At 41.8% G+C, this 24,872-nt stretch overlaps 2 protein-coding genes and 1 non-coding gene across 3 annotated transcripts; 2 read left to right on the forward strand and 1 right to left on the reverse strand.

Moving 5' to 3' along the window:
* Positions 1-94: 94 nt before the first annotated feature.
* On the forward strand, positions 95-6,373 carry grinaa (glutamate receptor, ionotropic, N-methyl D-aspartate-associated protein 1a (glutamate binding)). Its single transcript, XM_068747016.1, has 7 exons — positions 95-162; positions 2,294-2,633; positions 2,929-3,044; positions 3,161-3,361; positions 3,990-4,118; positions 4,205-4,348; positions 4,501-6,373. The coding sequence occupies exons 2-7, from the start codon at positions 2,330-2,332 to the stop codon at positions 4,648-4,650; spliced, it is 1,044 nt and encodes a 347-aa protein (XP_068603117.1). The 5' UTR covers positions 95-162; positions 2,294-2,329; the 3' UTR covers positions 4,651-6,373.
* Positions 6,374-8,238: 1,865 nt separating this feature from the next.
* LOC137903558 (U8 small nucleolar RNA) lies at positions 8,239-8,371 on the forward strand. Its single transcript, XR_011105779.1, has one exon. It is a non-coding gene; the product is annotated as a U8 small nucleolar RNA (small nucleolar RNA).
* A 3,702-nt stretch (positions 8,372-12,073) lies between these two features.
* On the reverse strand, positions 12,074-24,020 carry fam83hb (family with sequence similarity 83 member Hb). The gene is made up of 8 exons (XM_068747032.1): positions 23,917-24,020; positions 18,653-18,858; positions 18,221-18,553; positions 17,426-17,590; positions 17,179-17,303; positions 16,537-17,091; positions 14,105-16,424; positions 12,074-13,373 (listed from the first exon to the last, which is right to left on the reverse strand). The coding sequence occupies exons 2-8, from the start codon at positions 18,773-18,775 to the stop codon at positions 13,353-13,355; spliced, it is 3,642 nt and encodes a 1,213-aa protein (XP_068603133.1). The 5' UTR covers positions 18,776-18,858; positions 23,917-24,020; the 3' UTR covers positions 12,074-13,352.
* Between the last annotated feature and the right edge of the window lie 852 nt (positions 24,021-24,872).

Below are 24,872 nucleotides of genomic sequence, written 5' to 3' on the forward strand. Positions count from 1 at the left end.
TTTTTGCCATAGTGCGGTTTAAAAACAAACAAACAACAACAACCGGATTCCCATGCAGGACGAGCGCGTGTCCTGTGATGACGTCAGCAGCTCTCGACCTAGTTGTCCAGCCCAGACGCGACGGCACTTGTCGGGAGCGACACAACGACAGACGCATTAAAGGTGAGGGAATGTTTGAGTCCGCAGGGTGTGAATTAAATTAAACGTGAGTTTAGGAAGTAGAAATAATCTGTATTCACTTAACATGACGTTTTTTGTGTGCGGCGGCTTGCTAGCGAGCTAACTGTCGCAAAGATAGCGGTAAATTATCAACAGATGGCGCCGCAGGACGGCGGCACGTAAAAGCGAATGCCGTGAGTGGTAAACAGAAATAACAAAACGGGGCTTTAAATGTTAATGCTGAATTTATGTCGCTAGCCGAGCCGAGCGGCCGTTAACGGGGGGCGGGGATGACGTCAGGGCGAGCGCGGTGTCGCATTTATCTGCGCCCGGTGAGGCCTCGAGTCGAAGCTCGCCCGCTGCAGGTGCATGAAAACGAGGCCCGCCTAGCGAGCGTCTCCTGTAAATGCAGGTCGGTACACTACGCAATATTCAATACAGAAAGGGGCTATGACTAATATCTGGACCTCTCTTGTAATATTTGATTTTTATTTTTTTCTCCAGGTGATTTGGCTAATATACCTTTACCTGCGTCGATAGAGTATCAGGTCTGTTTTTGTCTGATTTATATTACTGGATACTTATATTACTGGATATTAAAAGAAATATAATCAACTTTATTTGTGTAGCGCACATTAATAACAAAGCAAAGTGGTTTGTGTAAAATATAAAAGGTATTACGGCAACAAAAAACATCCATCCATCCATTTTCTAGCGCTTTTCTGATTTGCGGGTCAGAATTCTCCCTCAGCAGTGTTAAATATTCCACATGAACAACCTCTTAATTATGAGATTTTACTGCTTTTCTTTGTTGTGTTTGATAGTATATAAATATCATTGACATTTAGGCGGCTGCTCAGCTATTCATGCAACTTGATTACTTTCGGCAGAAGGAAATGAAGGACATGGATGACAAATATTAGAGCAGTGTAAAATTTAAATTAGACGAGGATCACATGCTTTCCCTGTGTGCGTCACATGATTAGTGAGAGGCGCTTGGCTGTTCAGTTACATCTCTGTTTGTTCAGTTAATATATGTCCAGTCTTATGCAAGCAAATGAACTTAAACTTAGTGTTGAAGAAATACTGAGTAGGGTGTTGCTTCAGATCAAGAGAGTGACCCTTTAAGGTAAGACAAAACAGAATACAGCGCATTGAACTGACAGAGATTAAGCAGCGTTACATCATAATAATACATTTTATTTATATAGCGCTTTTCTAGACACTCTTCCTATTACTCGCTCCAGCTACCTGCCTCTTTCTGAAGACTGAATTAACAGTACGCATCATTTATCAGCAGTAGCTTTAGTTAAACAGGGCAGACCTACGCGCCACCAAACCTGTCTGCTGTCGATTCAAGCTCTTTTTTGAAGGCAATAATTATTAGAATGGATTTTGGCTCCCTTCCTGTTCAGCGGGTTTCCCTGCACAGCACTTTTTAAACAGCTAATTAGCATCGTAAGTCTGACCTCACACCACAGTAATGATCAAAAAGGCAAGAGTCGGCCCGAATGAAAGCAGGTTTATAAGCAATGTTTTTACTAAAGTTCAGATTTCTGGTCCGGAGAAGTGAATCAGTATTAAATCAACCCAAAGGTCCTGTAGTCTGAGTTTGGTATATGCAGAAGAAAATACTCCACAGATGGGTCATTTCATTTTAGAAACTTATTTTATTCTAATTGTGATCTTACAATAACCAACCAGATTACCATTGGTGGTTACTAATTACATCAAAATATCAGAATTAGACTGTAATTTGCATCAAAGAGTACTTATTCCTCTCTACGCGTATGGAAAACGACCTTCCACGGCGTGGGTGTTGAAACTTCTTTGTGGAAGAGCAGTTTCTGAAACACGAAGGCCTAGTGAAGCGGTTCTGTACCAGACCTGTCCCTTGTTCTGTTGCTTCTTCGTTTGGTTGCCTGTCAGCTTTTCTTAATCAGGCAAGTGGAGCTTCGTGCTTTGCCAATTTGGCCCAGACGGTGTACTGTCATGACTTTTTCTCTGCTTCCGTCTGGGACTTTCGAGACGTTATGAAGAAGAATACTCTGAGTGTAATGCTTTCTATTGGGATCTCTACCTGTTCCGTGTGTTGTTGCTCTGTACTAGTCCTGCTTCTACTTGTCTTCTATAGATTATTCTAGCAGCAGAGTGATCCTTCCCTCACGCCATGTCTCAGGACAAGAGTGGGTACCCTATTATGGGTGAGACCAATCCTCTTCATAACAGCATGTACGGCCCCCCTCAGCCCGGTTTCAGCGTGCCCCCTCCCAACTATAGCCAAGCCCCAGGGGGGCCATATCCACCAGCAGCAGGCTATGGGCAGCCAGGCTTCACCCAGGCAGGCCCCGGATTTGTTCCTGGGCCCTACCCTCAGATGCCGTTCCCTCAGATGCCCCACTCACAGGGACCCTACCCTCAGAGCCCCTACCAGCAGGGGCCTGTACAGCCAGGCTTTCCCGCTGACCCCATAGGTGAGTGTTAAAAGATTTTAAATGTTTGTGGGGAGACTTTTTCTTTTCTGTATCTTCTCCATATCTTATGCTTTGTTTTGACTCTGACAACAACAACATGCTAAGCTAAAATCATGCTCATTTTCCAAACTATTCTTCTCTCTGAGCTGTTGTGGCTTTTCCAGGTGAAAGTTGCCATCTTGGATTTTATTGTCTCTGTTTACACGGACTGCTCAGTGATTCCAGAGGAATGTTGCACTCACATTTTATGTCTAACATCTCTTGTATTCATCCCGTTGTTGTTGTTGTTCTTCAGGACCAGCCGGCAGTCCTGGTTACCATGGTGATGGCCCTCCGTCTTACTACGACAATGAGGAGTTCACCAACTCTGGATTTGAGGACAAGAACATCCGGCAAGCGTTCATCAGAAAAGTAGGTCTTTGCACTGTCCGGGTTCCAAATCTTCTCCATTTCAACTCTGGAAAAAACAAACTCTCCCGAACCCGTTTCACCTCAACTAAAAATGACTTCATCTCCTTTCCTGTCAGGTCTTCCTGGTTCTCACGGTGCAGCTTCTGGTCACGTTCTCCTTCGTCGCTGTCTTCACCTTTGTCGACGACGCCAAGCACTTTGTGAGACGTAATCCGTGGACATACTACGTGTCCTACGCAGTCTTCTTTGTGTCTCTGATTGTCCTCAGTTGCTGTGGAGATTTTCGCCGCAAACACCCCTGGAACTTGGTTGCGCTGGTAAGCACTCGATCAAACGTATCATAAAAAAATTCATGTTTATACAACTAAGAATTGGTTTCCTTTTTGACATTTGCAAAACTGTTGATGCTTACAAGAATCAGCCAGAAAAAATAGTCATTCAAAACCGCAAAGCACAAAGTGTAGGTATTTAAATGACCTTTTAAGTCATGTGGTTTGCTGCTGGGTAATTAACTTGACTGTCAATTCCATATATCCTAACCAATATGCCCGCCTCATTATGTTGTCAATCCATAACTGTAATAAACCATAAGGAAACGTAAGTACTGCTTGATGCATTCTGACTCTCAGATAGTTTTTTTTTTTTATATTTCTCGAATCAGAGGGGAGAGAACAGAAATGAGAAAATTAGTATGTAACGCGAACAAAAACATAAAGAAATTGAATAAGGATTTAGCATAAAATGTGTGCATGCAATGCCAAAATGAAGGGTGTGCAGCATTTAATAAAGTACCACCACTGTGTACGTTCGGTCTGTGCATGAGAAAGGGGCTCTTGCAGCTTTTCAGTGCTTATGGCTCAGGATGAGTGGGGAAATGAAATGTTCAACATGAAAAGTGCGTCGTACGGAATGATTCATGTTCCATGCGTTGTTTGTGTGTTGCAGGCTATCCTGACCCTGAGCCTCTCCTACATGGTGGGCATGATCGCCAGCTTCTACGACACGGAGACCGTCATCATGGCTGTTGGCATCACTGCAGTGGTCTGCTTCACTGTGGTCCTCTTCTCACTACAGGTGAGTTCACATGATGGGATACCTCAAATGGGTTTGTCTTGTGTCTTATCGAGGCTCATATTTATTGTCCTCCTTTCTTTCCACAGAGCAAATACGACTTCACTTCCTGTCGGGGCGTGCTGTTCGTCTGCCTGATCGTGCTGTTTCTCTTCTCCATCCTCTGCATCTTTATTCGCCACAGGATCCTTCACATCGTCTATGCCTCCCTGGGGGCCCTGCTCTTCACCTGCGTAAGTTTCACGCTCATACTCTGTTAGAATAACGTCTGAAGTGACTAAAATTATTAGCAGAAAAACCAAATAAGATATGCTGTATCTAATAAATAAAGAAAAGTCCCATATTTGTTTGGATGCTCAATTTCAAAATCTTTCTCCCCGTCTAGTTTTTGGCTGTGGACACTCAGCTTCTCCTCGGCAACAAGAAGCTGGCTCTGAGTCCAGAGGAGTACATTTTTGCTGCCCTCAACCTCTACACTGACATCATCAACATTTTCCTCTACATCCTGGCCATCGTGGGACGGTCCCGTGAATGAGCCTGCACCTGCAGCAAAACAGGAAGACGGAGATTGTGTCCCTTTTATTGTGAAATGTTGCACGCATCTCCTTTTCTCTATAACTTTAACTCAATTCTTCACTTTTCTTTCACATGATTCTCGTTTCCTGTCTCGTCTCGCACAGACGGAGTCCCTTTTTCGGCAGTAGGTGGGTTTATACGGGAGATGCGACGCTGTCATAAAATGCAGCTGAGTTCTGCTATTTGGTCAATACAAATCTTGCCATTGATGACAGAATATAAACATACGTCTTTGCCTAAATTTTTACTGCTTGCTCTAACGGTCTCCTGCATCTACTAACACATTTGCCCGATTGCGTCTACATCGTCCCAGATTCCACTTTGACTGTGCACATGCAGTGCAACTCGTGAAATTACGTGGCTTGCTTGCCACTCAGACTTGCCTTGCTGCGTAAATTAAACAGGACAAAAGACGAAGGAAAGCGTTGACGGCATTAAACGCTTGTTGTAAACCAGCTTTGTGCTAAAGAAAAGACGATAATGCCCTTCAAGCTGTCTGCTTTCCCAAAGTTGCTTCTCCCTTTCAGCTGGCTGGTGTAAAGTAACTGCATGGCAGCATTGAAAACACAACAAAAAGTCGATTGTGCGATATTATCTTTTAGAATTACTAGAGGAATACGTCAAGCTTGATTCTCACAGCTGTAAATAGTTAAGTGTATTGCTGTATTTAATGCCAGTATTCCCTCTTGCCCCTCTGGATGACATGCTGGAGTGATTCTTGTAGTTGTGGTGATTTTTTTTGGGGGGGGGGGGGGGTAGGCTCTATTAGAATTTTGAACAACTACAGTAAATAAAATATTTTAATGACCAAGGAATGAAGCTCGACGCTTGATGTACGTCAAGGATGAACAAATTCATATTTATTAAATACATCTTGTTAAAGAATATATTTCCAAACAGAGGAAACATTTTGTTCTGATGCATCTGCTTCCAAAACTAAGATGTCACATCCTTTTTCTGTGTGTGTGTGTGTGTGTGTGCGTTATCTAATTTTCTCTCATTTAGTATTTAATGTGAAGTGAAGTTTTTGTGTTCTATTTATTTGTTCTCAACTAATTAATCTGTTTCCTGAGCCTGGTTTAGTTTACGAGGTTGTTTTGAAGTGACTTTAATAATTTTAAGGAAAAACTGAATTTTTTAGCACACTGATTGGTTTTGCTCAAAGTAAAGTGAGCAAAAGGAAATGGTACACTGGAAGCCAAAACACTGCACACAAACGCTAAACTTGACTGATAAAGTTAACCTCTTGCATGACCGTAGTTGTCATTCGCATGTGCGTATAATGCACAACGTACAGGCGTTCTTATTTATGAGACACTGTTTGGCAGCCTGTTACGATTTCTTTTTTTCACTTTTGAGTTTGTATTTAACATGTATGTGTGTGTATAGAACTCCTTGTTGGTTTGATGTGTAACGATAAAGTTATTGTGGGGCATTGCAGGTCTGTTTGCAATATATATTTGCACTAAATTACAGTGGACCCACATTCCTCTACACTACTGTTCGCTTTACATTAAACTGGAATTAATGTATAGGTGTGGAATTTTGTGTTTATTTAGGGGTTCAAATGGTTTTATTTGACACTGTACATAAAATGTGAAAATCTCTGTTCCCTGTGAAATACACCAGCGTGTACTTGACTGAGTAGTGCATCCTTACCAATAAACTGGCATGGTAAGAAATCAGCCAATTTCGAGTGATCATATATTTGTATATTAGTGTGTATACAAGCATGTTAACTAGTAAAATGTGAAAGTTTGAGTTGGTTTATAATCATTGATTTTCAGCCGTAGAGCTAAGATTTTCTTTCTGCAGTTATAAATTGGACTTATTAACGCTTACCGTGACGCGTATTTTCAAAGAAAGTGTTCACGTTTAAGGAGTATCGTTAGTTGTCGTATATTTGGAGTGAGTTTTAAAACCCGCGAGTTTATTCAGATATAATACAATGAAATTAAGACTGTTATAAAGCCGACGTAAGCGTTTTATATAAACTCTTAAAGTGGAGATGATAGCCTTTTGCGCAGTCTTTGGCGCCAGACCAATCAAATTGTAGCTCGTGACCCGAACGAAGCAAAGTACGTGGAGTACTAGTAAGGACAGAAAATAGAAGATAACGAATAAAAAAAAAGAAAATGGACACCAATAAAGGTTAGACGCTGGAAATGTCATTAAGTAAACTTGCTTTGAACACAATAAATAGCTAACAACTAATTGCTTTTCATTTGTTGAACCTTGCTAGCATTGTAGTCCATAAACTTGTATGTAATTATGCTTTTTTTTTTTTTCCATTTGGAAAAATGGTGCTAGCTAAACGAGAAATGAAGCTAGCTGGCACAGATTTCATTCAGTTGCAAAAACTAATAATTCATTAATATTAATTCACTCAACATTTAACCAAGCGGTAAATATTCACAATGTTCAGTGACGGTAGTTGAGTAACAACTTCTGGCAAGAGGACAAATCTTTTCATCTTCTTGACGTTTCATCTTATTTGTGTAACAGAATTCAACATGGAGGACTTGGTTAACGTTGCGCCCCAGACTGGAGGTAAACCAGCTCTTAATCAGAGATGCAGAAAGTACTACTACTAATGGACACCCCCGGACCGAACCGGACTAATTTAACTTCCATTGTCTGCTGTCAGATGAAGCTTTGGTGGAAGTCACTGTCGAAGATATGATGGGAAAATTAAGGGCTATGCAAAAAGGTAATGTTGTTAACTTTATAGGAAATCACGTTTTTGAAATTATCATTTACACATTGAGTGTATACATGTGTATCTGTGTGTGTATGTATATATGCATGTATAATTATAAAACTTTCAGAAAAGTTATGCTCCTCTAATTCAACTCAGTCAGGTGAAGTCGGAGAGTAATTTTCACGTATTTCCGTCTTCGGTTTGAATCCTAGGCTTCAGTCGCCATACTTCACGTATACGCCTTTTGATTGATTATTTATAGGTCCATATACGGTGAATATTTGTCTCTTAGGTATCATCCATGTCCTTAATCCATGTCATCTCCATTTTGTGTACCGAAGCGAGAATGTCTAACCGTAACTTGGCCAGCGAGCTGTTGATGTGGATTATCATCTTGACATTGTAGTTACTCTTTGTGAAGCTAAACTTCCGCTTCCGTCGGTATGTCGCGCTTGTCTTTTTACTTGAAGTATGTCGAAAGTGGTTATAAATGACGGCTTGAAGCTCGTGTTTTGAGTCCTAAAGAGGAATAGTGTTCAAATAAAAAGTTAAAACGCTTCAACGCGGCGGCTTGACGTCAACAGAACGTTTATGTTTGCCGCGGACCAATGAGAAGCGGTGTCGTAGACAATATGCAAATGAGCGCACGGTTCCCATCGGTCTAACAAACAAATTGCGTATCCGTGTAAAGCGAATACTTAAAAAAAAACATCTACGGATACGGAGGCAATGAAATATTAATATTAGTTTAACAAGTAAACGTCGGATTAGACCACCGGAACATGAACCGTAAGTGAGACGGGTATGAGTCCGGAACAAAGCAGTTTGAGTACCGCTACTGCAGTATTATCAGTGAGGTACATCCTTACCTGTTACTCCTGAAAAGGAGTTTCAGAACATGATGAATGGAGAATCATGAGCAGTGATTAAGCTCTCTGTTCTGTGGGGAACAGCAACACCCTGCAGAGCCCATTCTGATACCCCGTGCTTGTGAATAATAATGATGATGGCATCCCTTCCTTCAATGTGAGGCGCTATAAATGTTGGGCGGCTCCGGTCTTGCTCTCCTTGGCTTAGTTCTGATTTATTCATGTACTTTTTTGAGAGGGCTGGAGGCCGGTAAGTTACGCCTTACGATCGAACGACTTTCTGCATTTCTCTGTTGCTCGTGTTTGAACTGAAACGGGGGATAAAAGCATTTACCGGTAGTTTCTCTGCCCCCTCTGCTTGGGACACCCTCCAAACTGAAATAGTCAGAATTTGTTTCATTGAAAGCCTTCCGCCCTATCAAAGGAAATCTTTTGAACAGTGCCTACGTTCTGAAATTGTTACTGTAAGGTACGTCCTGTGCCTTTCTCATCAAACTGCTTGCGTTTATATTTCGACGTTTGTTTCGGTCACTGTTATCTGTCTTTCTGTTCACTGTGACGCTTGTGGAAGAGGTCTTAATCTCAATGGGACTAGTTAAATGAAGGATAAATAAATAAATACAAGTTATATATCCAAACGTACTGATGTTCTGCACACCTACAAATGTAGTAATACAGCAGTATTTCATTTGTCAGGCTTTGAATGAATATTGGTCTTATCTTTGTTACGTTGACGCAACACTTGGTAACATTCATCATGTTTCATTTATTTCAGGTAAACATGAAATGGAAGAAGAAATTAAGACGTTAAAGTCGGTCAGTGACTCTTTGCAGAAAGAGTTGGCAACTCGTAAGTCCTAAAATCACCACTAACATTGTGCATCCATGTATGTGCCACTTATTAAAAATAGAGTAAATGGTATTGTATATTTAAAATGTTCAATTGCTATCATGTCGGTGATCTGCAGTGAGAGCAGTGAGCAGGTAGGGGGGGGCAGTGAGGTTACAGAATAGATGTAAAGAAGGTAGAGGACTTGTAGTAGATCATGTCGGTGACATTAATGCAACATGTCTCCGTATGTACTGTTTAATATACCGGTACTAGATTAGTACCTCAGCTGTGTTGTTTTTACAGTGCAAGATGAAGCTTTCCAACTGGAAGAAATTCACAGCGAAAATGAAGGTAAATACACAACTTCTAAGCTACTGTGCAATTCAGTTGTAGTTCAGTTAGCAATCAGAGTTGATAGCATACAGGGTGGTTTTTGTGTTGCCTGTTTTGTGTTGCCTGTTTCCAAACAAATGTGTGTCAATATGTACAGATAAGTTAATTAGAATAAAGATTGTGGTTCTTTGATTTAGAGTTGTGCAGGAAGTTGCAGTTCCAGTGCGAGGAGTCTGAGCAGATTTCTAACAGGTGAGCTGGATAAAGATTGATTGTCCTTAGCTTCAAGGAGCCATAACCTCTGAACAGTCATAATCTATAAAATGACCTCAACCTTGCATGTATAATGTGTAACACTAGATGGCAGCAACATATCAATGCATGATTCTAAATATATACTGTATTGTTTTATTACCAATTTTCATAGCATTATCTGTAGCTTATAGAACAACAGTTGTTTTTTTCTTTTCTTCATTACTTATTGTCTGTGTTTTAATTTTGTATTTTTATCAGGCCATGCCTGTTTTTCTGTCTGTTGAAAGGACAATGAGTAATGCACCTTTTTAAAAGTGTTTCATTCAGGGACGATGGCCAGCTGGGTGGAATTCAATATGTTAAAATAAACTATAGACCTCTATCTGCCTAAACAAAACTGAATGTAGAGTTTTTGTGAAGCCCTGGAGAAGATTTTGTTCATTGTTGTTTTCTTTGTTGTCGTAGCAGTAGATATGTCCCATCAAAATATTTTGACTTTGATGCATCAGTCTCCTGTTCACATTTTAGTTTGATGCTGTAATTGGTTGTTTAATGTCATTTTATGCTAAATTTGATCCCCACATGCAAATGTTAAAGTGGCCAGTACATTTCCACGTATTCTATTTTAATAGACTGCATCTAAAGAATTGCTGCCGCATCATTCTCTTCTCACTCTCACTGAGTCAAATGAAGCCGCCTGTTTGGTGACCCTTCAAGTTCAACCACTCGGCGTCCCTGAAGGCCCCCCCCCCCCCCGTTTTACAGGTCTAGAAAGAGCAACGGAAGTCTGGGCTAGGAAGTGGTCTGGGTGGTTGGACAGGTTTGACACAAGCGTTTCATGGGAGAGAAAAAACTGTGTGACCAAATGTTGAATTAGGAATGAATGATACGTACATAACTTCACATTTTTATCTCCATCAAAAGCAAATACTCCCGACGCGAGTGCTCATCTACCAAGGAGCAAACAGTTATTGATAGACCTGCTTAGAATATATACGATCACCAGAGTGTTAAGGACGCTTATTTTCCCCTGGTTTCTTTGTTTTAGTTACCAAATATTGTGAAGCTATTAAAACTACATCCAATATACTCCCACATGGGTAGTTGTGTAACCCACGTGACACAGATACAGGAAATGACTCTTGTGTTCATCATCCCAGGAAGTATTTTGACAGTTTAATTATATACTGTATGTTTAACGTTGTATTTCTGAACATGTACCGGCACAGTGAATCCTGCAGGGACACAGCGTCCTAGTTCCTCTTACCACCCTGCTGTGTTTGTTGAGCTGGCCTGAGTGTGCTAGCTTGTTGTGTCTTGTACGGCCACAGGATTGTGTAATGATTATATAGTTTATCCAGTACAGCACAACGTTTTAATTGTCAAAACATGATGGCAGTCACTGAAAAAACACACCAAGTACTGATTGTGGTGGCTGAGTGATGAATTATGTGTGTTTTTCAGAGAGTTAAACCAGAACAAAGAATGCGATGAAGCACTGGAACACTACAGATGTGAAATCCAAGAACTGAAGTTTAAACACCGAAAGGAACGGTACGCATGAAAAGTGCAACGATACCTTAAATTTAAAATGATCATTTATTTTCAACGAAGGCCTTGTTTTACAGAATGAAGTTTGAAAACCAACTTCATCAACTGATAGATCAACATAAGAATCTGCACTCCATCTTTGTATGTTTATTTATTTATTATAAAAATAGTTGGACTTAATTCCCACGTGTTTTTCCTCATACTGTATCTCAAAATAGAATTCTAAATATGTTTTATTCTTATCGCCCTTGAATTTGATCATTAGACTCTCAAAAGGCTCCCAAGTGAAATAGAGATTGCTGAGAATACGAAGCGTCAGCTGCTATCGGCTGGTAAGCACATTAGACATTATTTTAGTTCATTCATTATATGGTTTTAGTTTCTCTTTCTAAAACCTTTGTCCCTGGTCTTGTTCTGTAACTCTAGAGCAAATGAAGTTGGCTCAGCTGCAGCGCCTCAACGACGAGCTGGAGAAGTTGAAAATAACGGCAGCAGTCGGGGAAGCAGCTGCAGAAACTCAGGAGAACTAAAACCGTCTCCAGGAGCGTCCCACAACTCCTCGGTGTATTTCAGTGAAGGTCTCAGTTAATTCCTCTGTTCCCTTTCTGTGCACTTCATAGTTACACATTACCTGTTCCTGTTGTTTTATTAGGTTATTATTATTATTATTATTATTATTATTATTCCAGCAGGTTGAATTGTTTGCCAGATTTCACGTATTCATGAAATCTAAAATGTTATACTCTGTGTACCTGTTATGTCTTTCATGCTGTCATTCATAAACTAATGTTCAGACACTAAAAGACAATGGAAAAGAGTATAATTTAAAATATTGTTTATTTCTTTGTTTTTTCTTCTTGATTTAAGAAATACAATCTAACACTATCAGTTTTTATAAAACACAGACATTTACCCTCTGTAGCCGATTCCCCCTAAATAAAAAGTCATACTTTTTTACATATAAATTAAAAATTGACACAAGGCACTTTAGTAGTAGTACATAATGTAATTTGTCTTTTAGAATATCACCAGGCCATTTGATATAAATATATACAAAATATCCCTCATAAAAAGCAGTATACAGCCATTCAAGTGTCCACATAGCAATAGTTTTTTGATCAAATAATGGAGAATTGTACAAAAACCCTGGGAGCTGTGCCACAAAACTGAATATTTGGAATAACAGCTTCTCAAGTTCTCAAAAAGCGTACCTGTGTAAAGAGGCAAGGCTCTGTGCCTGTTTTATTACATGCAGCCAGAGATTTCTTATTCTTTCCCTTCAGAGATGAATACAAGTTTAAAAAGTACAAACATTTTAATTGGGAATGCTTTACTTTTTATTTACACAAGACAAAAACCTGTACACATTTTTAACACAACCCTTCTATCCGTGAAAGTAGAATATTTGACATCTTCTACCCTGAGGAAATGGGTCCACGCCTTTAAAAACAAAATATACATTGCTCTTAAGAGTTTCAAGTTGACTTTCTACAGAAACTCTTCTGCTCTGTCTCAATGTTGGAATAAGACATTAAAAAAAACACTTTCCAGATGTTGTCTCATTCTTACCCACAGTCTCACAATATGCTCATAAAAATGTTCACATTCATCAGTTCATCTCATCCAAAGCCTTTGGTGATCCATTGGCACATAGTAAATCCACAGCAGAGAGTCCTTGCCACAAAACGCAGAAACACACTGATACTTTACACATGCTGTCATTTTACCACATTGTTTCATTACTAGTATGTGTTTGTATTCTTTCTCTCAGGTGCATTATTTGTCTTTTATTCTCTCCCAAGTCCTTCAGTCATGTTCGCGCAAGCTCATTTATGGCTATCTGTCCATGAAACCAATATGCAAGCGGTGTCATTCTTCTTTCACCCAGTCACCATATAAGGCAAAAGCAGTACCAGGTTTTGGCAAACAGGAAACATTCCAGACTAAGTTCTTTTACCTACTTTCAACCATTCTTATATTTCTTGTTTCAGTTGTGTGAAAATCCAGGAAAGGCTGCATCACACAGCCACAGAGGTACTTTGTCATTGGCACATAAGGCAAAGGGTCTTTTTGATCGTCTTGCATAATTAGTTTCCGTGTAAACGATCCTCTGTCTCTCCTTATCCAAAAGTATTCCCCATCTGTTAAAAGGACAACAGGGATAACAGTGAATGTAACAACATTTTGGTCTGGCCTTCCTTGTGACTGTGGTCAGTATTTTGAGGCTATAGGATAGATGCATGTAAAATTAGTCTATTACTAATAACACATTCATTTTTATCAGCATACCGGCAATAGTAAAGCCAAATTCTATTGTATTTGACATACAATTCCAGGATAAAGCATTTTTTAACTTTTTGTTGTCTTTTTTTTCTGTATGTCGGAATGAATATCTATTGTTTGGTTGCTTTAGGAAAAAAACAAAAACAGAAGGATCACAGTGCAAAAAAATCAAAACATGGGCTAAAGAGCATTGTGGTCGTTTATGTCCCATGGACATTTTATTTTATTTTATTCTATTCACACTGACATAGAAAACTATAATTGAACGGTGTGATACTCACCTGTGTGTGTGACGCTCACTGTATATTTCTGCACTATGTCCATACTGTTAATTGTTCTGTTTCTTTGTTGAGTGGAGCATTGTTGCTGACATAATTTCCCCTATGGGATTATTAAAGTATTCTGATTCTGATTGTTGTTTCTGATCAACGCAAACAATGAAGGCTTTGGTCTGTTTGTAATCATATGGTTTTATTGTCACTTTGACCCCTTAAGAATCAGAATACTTTAGCAATCCCAGAGGGAAGTGTAATTGTGATTCCACAAATACATTCCACATGTCTTCATCATCCTTGCACTAATGGACTACCTCGAAGCGACTGTAGACTTTCTTCTCCTTTCTCAGACTCTCTATCCTCTTCAGCAGTCCTTCTCGCTCTTGGACATTTCCATGTGGTCGCAGTAATCGGTTCTTTTTCATGGAGTTCTGTCTCCCCAGCCCGGTACCTTCGTCGTCCGTTTCCCCTGCTGGTTCTTCTCGCTCAAGCCGGTTCTTCTGGCTGTTGGCTGAGATTTGCTCTAGAATGACTTTAGTGTCGTCTCGGAGGTTGCTGCTGAACAGCGCAGCGCTGCCCGGGGACTGGTGTCGAGAGGAGCTTGTTGATGTTTTTTTATGTGTCAGGTCATTCGCTGTAGATCCTGTATCTTTCCCTGATGAACTCTGCTTTTTGCTCGAGTCGTCGGCGATCTCCTTCACTGTGCTCATGCCCTTATCATCTCCTGAAGATTTCTTGTCTTTGTCCTTGGGCGCAAGGATTCCCTTTAACCTCTGCGTGTGCTTCTTTAGAAAATCAAGCGTCTTACCCTCACCCTTTCCCTCGCCAATTGTGTTGATGGATGTGCTAGATCCCAGGAATTTTTGCACTCCCTCTTTAAAGTCCTCGCGTGGCAACGTTGTGGAACTATGAGAGCGGCTCTTTTTCATTTCGCTCTTCTCTGCATCTGTAGCGTCTTTCGTCAGAATCTCCTCTCCACAGGAGCGCCGAGGATTCAGTCCTTTCAGTTTCAACGGATCCTTCCTGAAAAGTTTAGGTGAAGGAAGGGGCTTCAAAGACTTGAAAATATCCCTCTTTTGAACCTCTGGCGCATTCTCCTCTTTATGAGTTTGAGTTGCCTCTGAAAGCTTCAGGTTGCTCCCTGAGAGCTTGGCAGAACTTATAGGTGGTTTTGAGGAGCTAAATGAAGCTCTATGTGTGAGCGCTGCCAGCTTAGCAGAGATGTCTGTTTTTTTGGGTTCATGTACTGTTGCACTAACAGTAATAGTTGGGACGTTTGGAGACGTCACCGGATTTAGGGGAGGTTTCATGGAAAGATCTGGCTTTTTTTCAGCAGGTTCTGGAACTTTTAAAGAGGTCTCTGCTTCCATTTTGGATGCTTTTCTTTTGGCGGCCAGATCTTTGAAATACTGCAGGCGATTTGCTGGGTCATTCATGTTCAAAGGTGCTGGTGTTGTGTCTTCAGTTTTCTGAACAACATGTGTTATTTTTACCTCATCTGTCTTTTGCGTGGGCTCCTGTTTTGGTTTAATCTCATCTTTCAATTGAATCTCTCTTTCCACTTGTGGTGGCTCTTTCCTTTCTTTTTCCTCTTTCTCTTTCTCCTTTTCTTCTTCCTCAAACTTCTTTCGCCATTCAAATGGCTCACGAGACAACGACCTCCTCTTCTCTAGGATTTGAGCCACAATGGAGGAGGTGCGTATTGAGTCTAACTGTTCATCTTCCTCGGTGGCTGGTTTTAGACCCAGGCCACTACTGTGCATCTCTGCTTTAGAAGATGAGAAAATAAGTGAGGAACGCAAACGAGAGGTACGTTGAAGAAGTGGATTATTACGTGAGCGAAACGATTCATGTTTGGTCAGGAAGAGATCTTTATCCTCCATATTCAGAAGTGATGTAGGTCTGGATATGGAGGTGCCACCCTTTTCTGTTTCCCTCTCCCTTTCCGTTTTCTCTGGTACTAATGGTTTATAGTTACTGACTAATGGAATAAGATCCTTGGTTGTCCTCTGGGCAGTGTCCTTGCTGCTGTTCTCGGGTAGCAGAGGTTTTCCAAAGCGTGGTCTCCAGATATCTGGCCTGGGTTTGGGGGGAACAGCTGGTGGCTCCTTTATTAAGCGAGGAACCGAGGTTTCAGTGGTAGTTGGCTGCTGAAATTGTGGCGGATCTTCAAATGCATCAGGCCCCGTAGGTTGAGGCAGACCTTCTTCTCCACCGTCCTCATAGGTGCTGAGATAGGAGTGGATTCTCCAACTCCTCAGGCCTTCCTTTGCATCGTCATCTTCATCATGCTGTTGATCAGATTTGGGAAATAGTTTCCTCTCAGGTGAATGCAACTGCGTGGGTGAGGACTGACAGGCATATGCCTGACCTATGCTTGGCCTCTTATGCGAAGAAGTTCCTCCATATCTCCCAGCTAATGGAGGTGCGTGCTGCCCATCGGGTCCTTTCAAGTCCTCAGATGAAAACAGGTCTCGGCCGTAGTTTCCAGGCTCCTGATCTGAGCGAAAGCTTGAGTCTGAATGCTGGTCAGCGGATAGGTGCGGCGGAAGATGACGAAATCTGTCAAAGTATCCATGGCCAGAGCCCGAGTCGGGTGCTTCTTTGTAGAACTGGTTAGTTTGGGTCTGCTCCCTGTGAAGAAAACAGTGGTTTTTATTTTCTTAATTAGATAGATGGTGGCACATTAGACGATTCTGAATATTTAAAAGCCCCTAACAGTTGTAGGTACTAAAGAGTTTACTACCTGTGGAAATCTGTCTCATCCAAGTTATTCATGACTCTGTGTTTCATGTATTGTCTTGAAGATGAGTAGTTTTCCTGGGTTCCCTCTGCATAACTGTGCCGCTTGAAGCCACCAGTATTCATCTCCAGCTGCCGAGAAACTATAGATCGTCCCTGGTCCAAAAATGACAACTGCGGGCGAAAATGTTGCGGGGTATACTTTCCAATTGTAATTCCTGTCACAGCTTCAGTAGTATGACGAAATGGGTCATTCCTCCGAAAAGGAAGCACGAGATTACGCTCAGCATCTCCGAAGGGAAAAGCAGAGTGCTCAGGTTGCCTAAGGTAACCTAAAGTGTTCCGCAATGACTGGGTCCTCTTCAAGCCAAACTGATTGCTAAGGTAACTGCTGTTGCTGCTGGTGTCAGAGAAAGGAAGTCCTCCATTGGATGGATCAATAACTAGAGGCTCCGACTGAGCAAAGAGAATGCGAAACTCCTCATCGAAGGTGGCAACGAGCTCCCCGAGGAAGAGGTGGGCAATGCAGCGGTGGATTTTCTCATAAGACCACATGAAGCTGGAAGGAAATATGAAAGAATATTTACATTTGCAGAATGAATGGCAAGGTAATGGGAAACTTAATGAACACAATGAGACGACTTGCCTGTAGTTGCCACTGAGTACAGCCCTGCAGTCAGCAAGAAGGAAGCGATCTTTCACCTGCCCTTTGAATGATTTCCCTGTCCGGGAATAGTAGGTTATCCCCGTCACAGTCCTGACACGCATCATCTACAAAACAAAATTTCAATCACATGCAGGTCTTAAAAAAAGAAAATCTTGTGAAAAATTTAACTACGCAATAAAGGCAAGAGAATAGATGATCGGCATATTAAAAATAAGCCAAAACTCACAGGAATTAAGTCCAAGTTGACTTTGCAGTTGGTAACCATAGAGACAAAGTGATGGACTTCCTGCTCATCTAATAGAATGTAAACAGGAACGTGGCGGGCTGCTGCATCTAACAAGTCGCCAAAAATGTCAACATCTGTAAAGGTGTCCATCACTACAGCAATAACCTGGAGATGAAGAGCAGACGCACGTCAAGATTTGGGAAGTGAAAAGTTTCATAGCACACGACTTTGCATAATGTCTACATCTTTATGACGAAAGTGCAAAAAATTAAGATCGACATTGGGAGAAATTAAATAAACATGGTGAGTGAATCCCTACTAAATTAGCATGTTATAAAAGACAACTCAAGAACCTCCCTAACTTCTATGCGCATGCTACAACATTTATGCTTTAGGTTTTGTCACAGTGAAACAGACAATCATGTGATTTCTAAACCCACAGAAATGGAGGACACAAACAGGCTTGGCTGCTTTTTACACACACAGAGACCCACAAATATACAAGTAAGTCAGAATTTAATCAACATGGGGGTGGCAGCAAGGTTGGCAGCAGCAGATAAAAACTATTCTGTTCTAAAATATTAAATACAAAGCCCCTGCCTCCTTGTCCTTCCTTTTTAGCCTGCTTTCCTGGTCTACCTCATGTCCACTCCCGCCCCTGTGGGAGGAGACGTGAGTGGCTTTGGCTCGCTTAACTACTTGTACTCAATACCATCATACCAGAGCTATCTTTCTGTGCTGCGTTCATCGTGTCCCAACTCTGCTAGCTCTTGCCCATCAATCCCTTTTACTTACTTGGTGTGCATTCTTGATAAGCCTCCTGGCTTGTTCTTTGATGCTTGGCATGTCTGGGTCGGAGGGGTTGACCAGAGTGGTAACCTCTGTGGGCCCTACAAAGCCGTGTTGTATTAGCGGCCATCCCAGATCCAGACCCGGTGCAGCCAGGTCAGACTGCATGGGCCAGTAGGTGTCGGAGGAGCCGTCGATATCACGGCCTCCATCGAGGTATGTCAGTTCTGGGACGCTTGTAGTCTGCTTTGGTGTCTTGATTGTGGACCCGATGAATTCAATTTCAGACTGAGCCAGGAAGCTGACCACGTCTTCTTTCTGGAGAAATTCATAGTAGCCCTGGCATGGCAAGAGACACACGTGAGTATTTTACGTTTTATTGTTGTATTCATACTTATTACACATTTAAAAAACATGCAAGTAGGGAAAAAGCATTACCTGTATATCATTTTCTATCAGCGCATCAATAGCTAGACGGTACTCCTCACGGTAATGTGGGGGCAGGTAGTTTGGGTCAAGTGGGTTATCACCAATTGATGAACTTTGAGATCGGTGTGTCATGATTGGGGGAGGTCAAAGGTCAGGGCTCAGGGATGAGGTGAGGTTCATGGGTGGGTAACCTGTGCAGAGAAGTAAGCAACACCCTGAGGTGTTACCAGAAGGGTTCAAGAAGCATTCAATTATGATTGCAAAATTCATGGGGGGGGAAAATGAATTAAAGATCAGAATCTCTACTTGGAAAGTGATGAACGTATAAAAGGACAAAATGCCCTTCAAACCGAACATCGACCATTTCTCACCTCCGCGCATTAATTACTAATAATGACACCTCAGACACTCTACCTTACTTCATGAATAACCTAACAAACAAACAAGAACAAATCCCATTTCAGTCTTCAGCCTAGCCCTAGATCCTCTGTCCACAGCAAATACATAAATAAATGAAAGGACTTAGGATTTCATGTCGGGATACATTCACCACCTTCACACAGCTGTGAAAGAAATATAAGCTCTGATCTGAAGCAGATCAAACAAAGCCCAACAGCTGGTCCTCTTTTAAGGCCTCAAAAAGCAACAGCAGTGACTGACTAACTGATCTTAGTTGCACCTAGGAAGAATACGTCATATAATTAGTCGTCACCAATGTCTTATCTTATGAGATACACAGGAAAGAATTCCTGTCATAAGAAGATTTTAAATGAAATAAAGCTTAAGCTTTAGTAGTTTTACAGACTTAGTTTTGTCTCTAAATGTGCTTTCGTGTAAATGAAAATAACCATTCACATAACATAGAGTACCGTATACTATGTACGCAACTCCTATTCACTACCTGTAATCCAAGAGAATATTCCTCAGGTGAGAGGAGGAAAAGCACATAGAACACAGATAACCTCTTTCACAAAGGGTGGATTGTTTCTGAGTCAAAGCCGGTCTACTAAATTTAACAAGTGGATCTTTTTTATTTCCACACCTTTACCAGCAACACAATAACATTGGTATTATTACACTCAAGCAGTCGTTAACATTTCTGCTCCAACAATGCAAATGCACTTGTACCGGTAGGTCCTTGTATGAATAGTTTGTCATCAAGATGTATCTTAATGCAAGGTTGGTGGTTTGTTTTTATTGCCGTAACTATCATAGGAACAGTCATGTAAAATGAAGTGTTTACAACATACTATTCGATTAGATGACATTTATAAATAACAATCTAGAGTCCTGGAGATGGTCTAGTTTGGCTTAATTGTCTGTTTGGTGTAATGTTAAAGTGAAATTCAGGATTTAAATTCAGTCTCATTCATGGGAATGGAGAAAGACACAAGGATATTGAGAGAAGACGGGTAGCGCTAGAGAAAAGGGAGAGGCGGGAAAGGTATGATGAGGTGTACAGACAGGTTCTCTCGTATCTATGATAAATGTTGGTGCGTCACACATTAAGTTGATCCTCGGTCTTCGTCTTTAAAATCTGTGTCACATAAACTGACCCGGAGGGGGGGGGGCGTGGGGCGTGATGAGTCAGCCGTTAGCTGTGCCACGACTTGAATGCACTTAAATCATTTTGAGGTATTGAAAGGAACACTGTGATATAACCATTTACAAATGCCTTTTTTTATGAGAGAGTAAAGGTGGAGGAAATTAAGACAGAAGTTCAAAATGTTGATAACACAGTTCATATACAATAAATGAAGAAGCTGATCTGATTGGATCAGTCGCATCCCAAAAGCGAAAGCAAAGGCAGTCAAGGATAATAATTACAGCTTGAAATAAGACGTTGTCATTTAACCTTTGTTCTTCATGTCCAAGATGAAACCTTGAGGGTGATCACTGCTGGGTTTGGAGCGCCAAACTGATTTTAAGGCTTTTAAACCCAAGTTCAAACAGTAAAGAAGCAAATCTGTGAAAACTGACATTTATTTGTTGATGAAGCACAAATACTTTATTCTCCTGTCGTTCCCCATGACGATCCGTGACAACCAGCAGTTAGGAATAAATGTTATTTGTTGCCACCGGAGTGGTGAACCGCTCCCCATCTGAGTTTACTAATGACGGAACTCCACTAATCAATCAGCCCTTTACCTTTGAAGCTCTGAAATGACCGTCGGGTATTTTTGAACGCACTAAAACTTTGCCAATCCGTGTCCCGGCCATAAAATTAAAGCGAAAATGAATTAGCACGTCAGCACAATCTGTTATATTAATGTTTTACAGACTCTTTTTTTTTTTTGCTGTAAAATAAGAACTGCTTGATCAACTTCTTTTACTGGTGAATTTCACGATCATTATTTGTCATCTGTTGATTATTCTGCAGTTTTGGCTTCCAAAAGATAAAGTATACAACCAAGAATATAGACAAAGACGTGATGAAGTCCCATGTTCAACACCAACCCAACTAATCTGTGCTATCCAGTGTCAGCCGAGCCAATTAGAACCCCCCCCCCCCCCCTTATTGATATCTAATGTGGTTCTCATGGCTAAATGGGTCAACCAGTGCTGGACAAACTCAGGAACATACGTGTCCAGCCTGTTGGAGCTTCGTGTTTCAGACTGTCTGGGTATATGCTTTGGCTGATTGGACAGTCTGACCACATTATTAATGTAATGTGTGTGTAACCTGGAGCCTGAGTGGGAGGGCTCAGTAGGTGTTTTCGAAGGTTGTGCCCGCTTCAGTGTGTCTGCGACATGTTTTCTGTAAATTTCCAGGCGCACTTGAGATATTGGTGTTGATAACAAAGGGTCCAAGTTCTCACTACAATCTCAAGGAGAAGCCGAGTCGATCGGGAAGCCCAACCTGGCCCTGCATGCAGATAACCTGCAGCGTGAAAGAATGGCTGACATCCTGTTTCCTCACTCCTCTCTGCCCAGAGAAATAGGCCTTTGTGGTTGTTCCTTTCCAATTACATGTTCCACTGCGATGTGGGGGGGGGGGGGGGGGGCATGTCTGCCTCACATACAGCTTTCATTGGAATAAATTTAAAGCTGCCAAATTTCTAAAAAGGAAGAATTATGAGTTTCAACATTTGTGCTCATTTCTTTATTCTCATAACAGCAGCCTGAGGCTTAATCTGGATGAAAGTGAATTTCTCATCGGCAGCTTTAATAAAAAAGATCAAATGCGCTTAGGATCGTAACGCCGCAGATCGGACAGTGGCTAAGTGAGTAGCCAACAAGTAGCTACACAGGCGCTCACCATTATACAACCCTCCTGACCCCAGGGTCACTGCAGAACGAAGAATAACACACGGATAGAAGAACGCAGACTTTCCCCCAGCTCACCTGGCTGACTGGTTGGATATGCAAACAAATACTGCAGCTTTGTTTGTTGTTATAGCAACAGCAGAGAGCATCAAACTGTGGATAATGACACACGATAGAGATCTTTCACTTGCTTTTGTCTGTCTTTCTCTATTTGTTTAAAAAAAAAAAAAAAGTCTGAAACACTAAACCATTGAAGAGCAGGCAGGCATCAGCCGACTGCGAGGCCATCAAACCCAAGGATTCGATGCGGCCGACGGCTCGATTAAGCGTAAATGATTCATTCTCTCCATTCCTGCATGAACGTTCAATCGCGAAGAGAGAAAGAAAGAAAAAAAAAACGAGGCAGGGAAAAGCTGTTTCGACATGTGGATCGGAGGAACGAGCCCGAGGAGACGCAAAGTGCAACGATTTATTCACCCCGTCTCACACAGACGCGACCACACCCGTGTTAACAAACACTGTGATCGGAGTGACATGTGCAGTCGGTCCTTTCAGCTCGTGCGACGATGCGGTGTGTGAAAGGAGTGAAAACAGGTTCGGAGGGAAGAGCCGGTAAACCCCTGGCTGCTCCTGTCAGAACCTTTCCAGTGTGACTTCTGTCGGATTATCGCAAAACACGTAGATAAAGACACAGGACGAATTATCGCTGTGCGCACCATCACACCTCAGCACAACGCTGGACCCCCCCCATGGAAAGATGATGGAACGCTGTAATGTCTGCGGGTCACCCTGAGTGGAAAACCTTATAATAAAAGCATTCAGAAAAACGTTTGCGGCCCCATGCAAGGACGCCACAATGCAAACAGAGCTGTGAATGGGACGCGGCATCGGCTCATATGGGGAGTGTGACGACATTAAATCTATGATGAGAGGAACCCAGGCACAAACGCAGGAAAGCTGGCACGAGAAAACAGCTTTCCCTTCAATTATAACCACATGTCGGACTATTCCGATCCAGTGACTCACGTGGAATGAATCGCACGAAAGCCAGTAAAGGTTAACTTTAAATCAATGTGGCGCCAAACAGCATGGATCTGCCTCGATAATACGGAGACTACGGGTGTAAGACGTGGTCGACCTCCTCCGGCACGATTAAAAGGAATCTGAATTAAAAGTGCTCTCTGTCTGTGTTTGATCACAGGGATATTATTATGAATGGCTTTGACTGGTTGACGCTGTTTCTCATTGGTAATTGTAAAGTGTTGACACTCTATTGTGAGTTCTACACTCAGAATGGGACGGCCACCTGTAGGATCAGTCAGCGGCTCACATTTCTATTCATGGGAATACTCGGATTACTTCCTTCCTACGTTTGTACCTAAACTTGCACAGATAAGTGCTGATGTGTCTCTTTTTCGCATGACTGTTTGTTGCCGTCTGTTCCATATCGCTGTGCTGAGTCGGACAAAAGGGCTTTTGTCCATTCTGCACTTTAGCGTGGAATTTTGTTGCAGAATAACTCGAAACTGGCAGTTAATTAACGGGATCGTCCTGGTTCAATAAAGCTTAAATAAATAATATTAAAGTGATCCCAGTACATGTAAATGACATGATGTGTACTATGTACATACAATTTGTAACTAGGTAATTGCAGATGCTTGTACAGCGTGACAAAAAAAAAAAAAAAACTTTATTTTTTTATTTTTGGGGGGGGGGGGGGGGGCAGTTCTTGGTGCCAACGAGGTGCCAGGCATAACATTACTGGTCGGTTTTGCAGCTTCCTGGATGATTAATCCCCCTCATGATGAACGAAACCTGCATATCACTTCTTTCCACTTATTAATTGATTAATAGAATAGAATAGAATAGAATAGATTAGATTAGATTAGATTAGATTAGATTAGAATAGAATAGAATAGAATAGAATAGAATAGAATAGAACAGAACAGAACAGAACAGAACAGAACAGTGAACTTGGAACATGGTTGGCTTTTATTTCCTCCTACCGTTCTCACTTTGTTCAGAGGTCGCCTCCTCTCCTTCCAGTCGGTGCCTCACATTCATTAGATCCGGAAAAAAAACAAAAATTAAATCCACCCCGACCCCCCTCCCCGGTTTATACCCGCCAGTTCCGTTCGGCGAGGCGAGGCAATGCGGGGCCCGGTCCGAGCGCTCCACTCTGCGGCGAGTCAACCTCCAGAGCCGCGGCGGTGCGAACGGGAAGGCGCGGCGCGGCGCGGCTCGGCGCGGCTCCTGCTCGGCGGGCAGGGCTTTCCCACCGGCGTGACTCCTCCCAGTCGCTGATCACTGGGAACGGACCATTTGAAGTTCACTCCCAGTGGCGCGTTTCAAAAATGCTGGTTTCAACTCTGCGTCACGGAGCCTGGAAGCCTCCTCCCAACTTTCCAAACTTTTACCCCAAAACGGCAACTTTTTCCTCGGAGACTGTTTTTTATGGGTCTCTGGTCTCCTTATTTTACTATTTTAAACTTTGAGGTCATTGTTAGCTCTTGAAGGGCTGAGTTGACATTTGAGAATAAACAACCGTCTTCCAGCATCACGTGGTGTCATTTGTATATCATGATAACAAATGTAATATAACATTTATATAGGTCAATTTGTTTCTGCTCCCGTGAGTCACGTTCTGTTTTCCTTCCAAGGCTAAAAACACGTGCTGAATCAGCAGGTTTTCCTCCTGCAGGGGCCTCCCATGCTCCTCCTGGCTCCTCCTGGCTCCTGAAGGAGCAGAGAGCTTTTCCAGAGGCCGCAGAGATTCCGTTTTTCTTAGATTTCCTAACATGAATACTTCACCCGAACGACACATTTGCTTGTGATACGAGTTTCTAGCAGGTTGTTTTAACACTTTTATTCTAAACGGTATTTGTCCGGTGTGCTATGGGTCAATTATTCCCTTCATATTTTTCTTACAGGACATGGGCCCTTAGCCTTAGCGGTGGCTATT

This window comes from Brachionichthys hirsutus, chromosome 13, assembly GCF_040956055.1.
Source record: "Brachionichthys hirsutus isolate HB-005 chromosome 13, CSIRO-AGI_Bhir_v1, whole genome shotgun sequence".
NCBI lineage: Eukaryota > Metazoa > Chordata > Actinopteri > Lophiiformes > Brachionichthyidae > Brachionichthys > Brachionichthys hirsutus.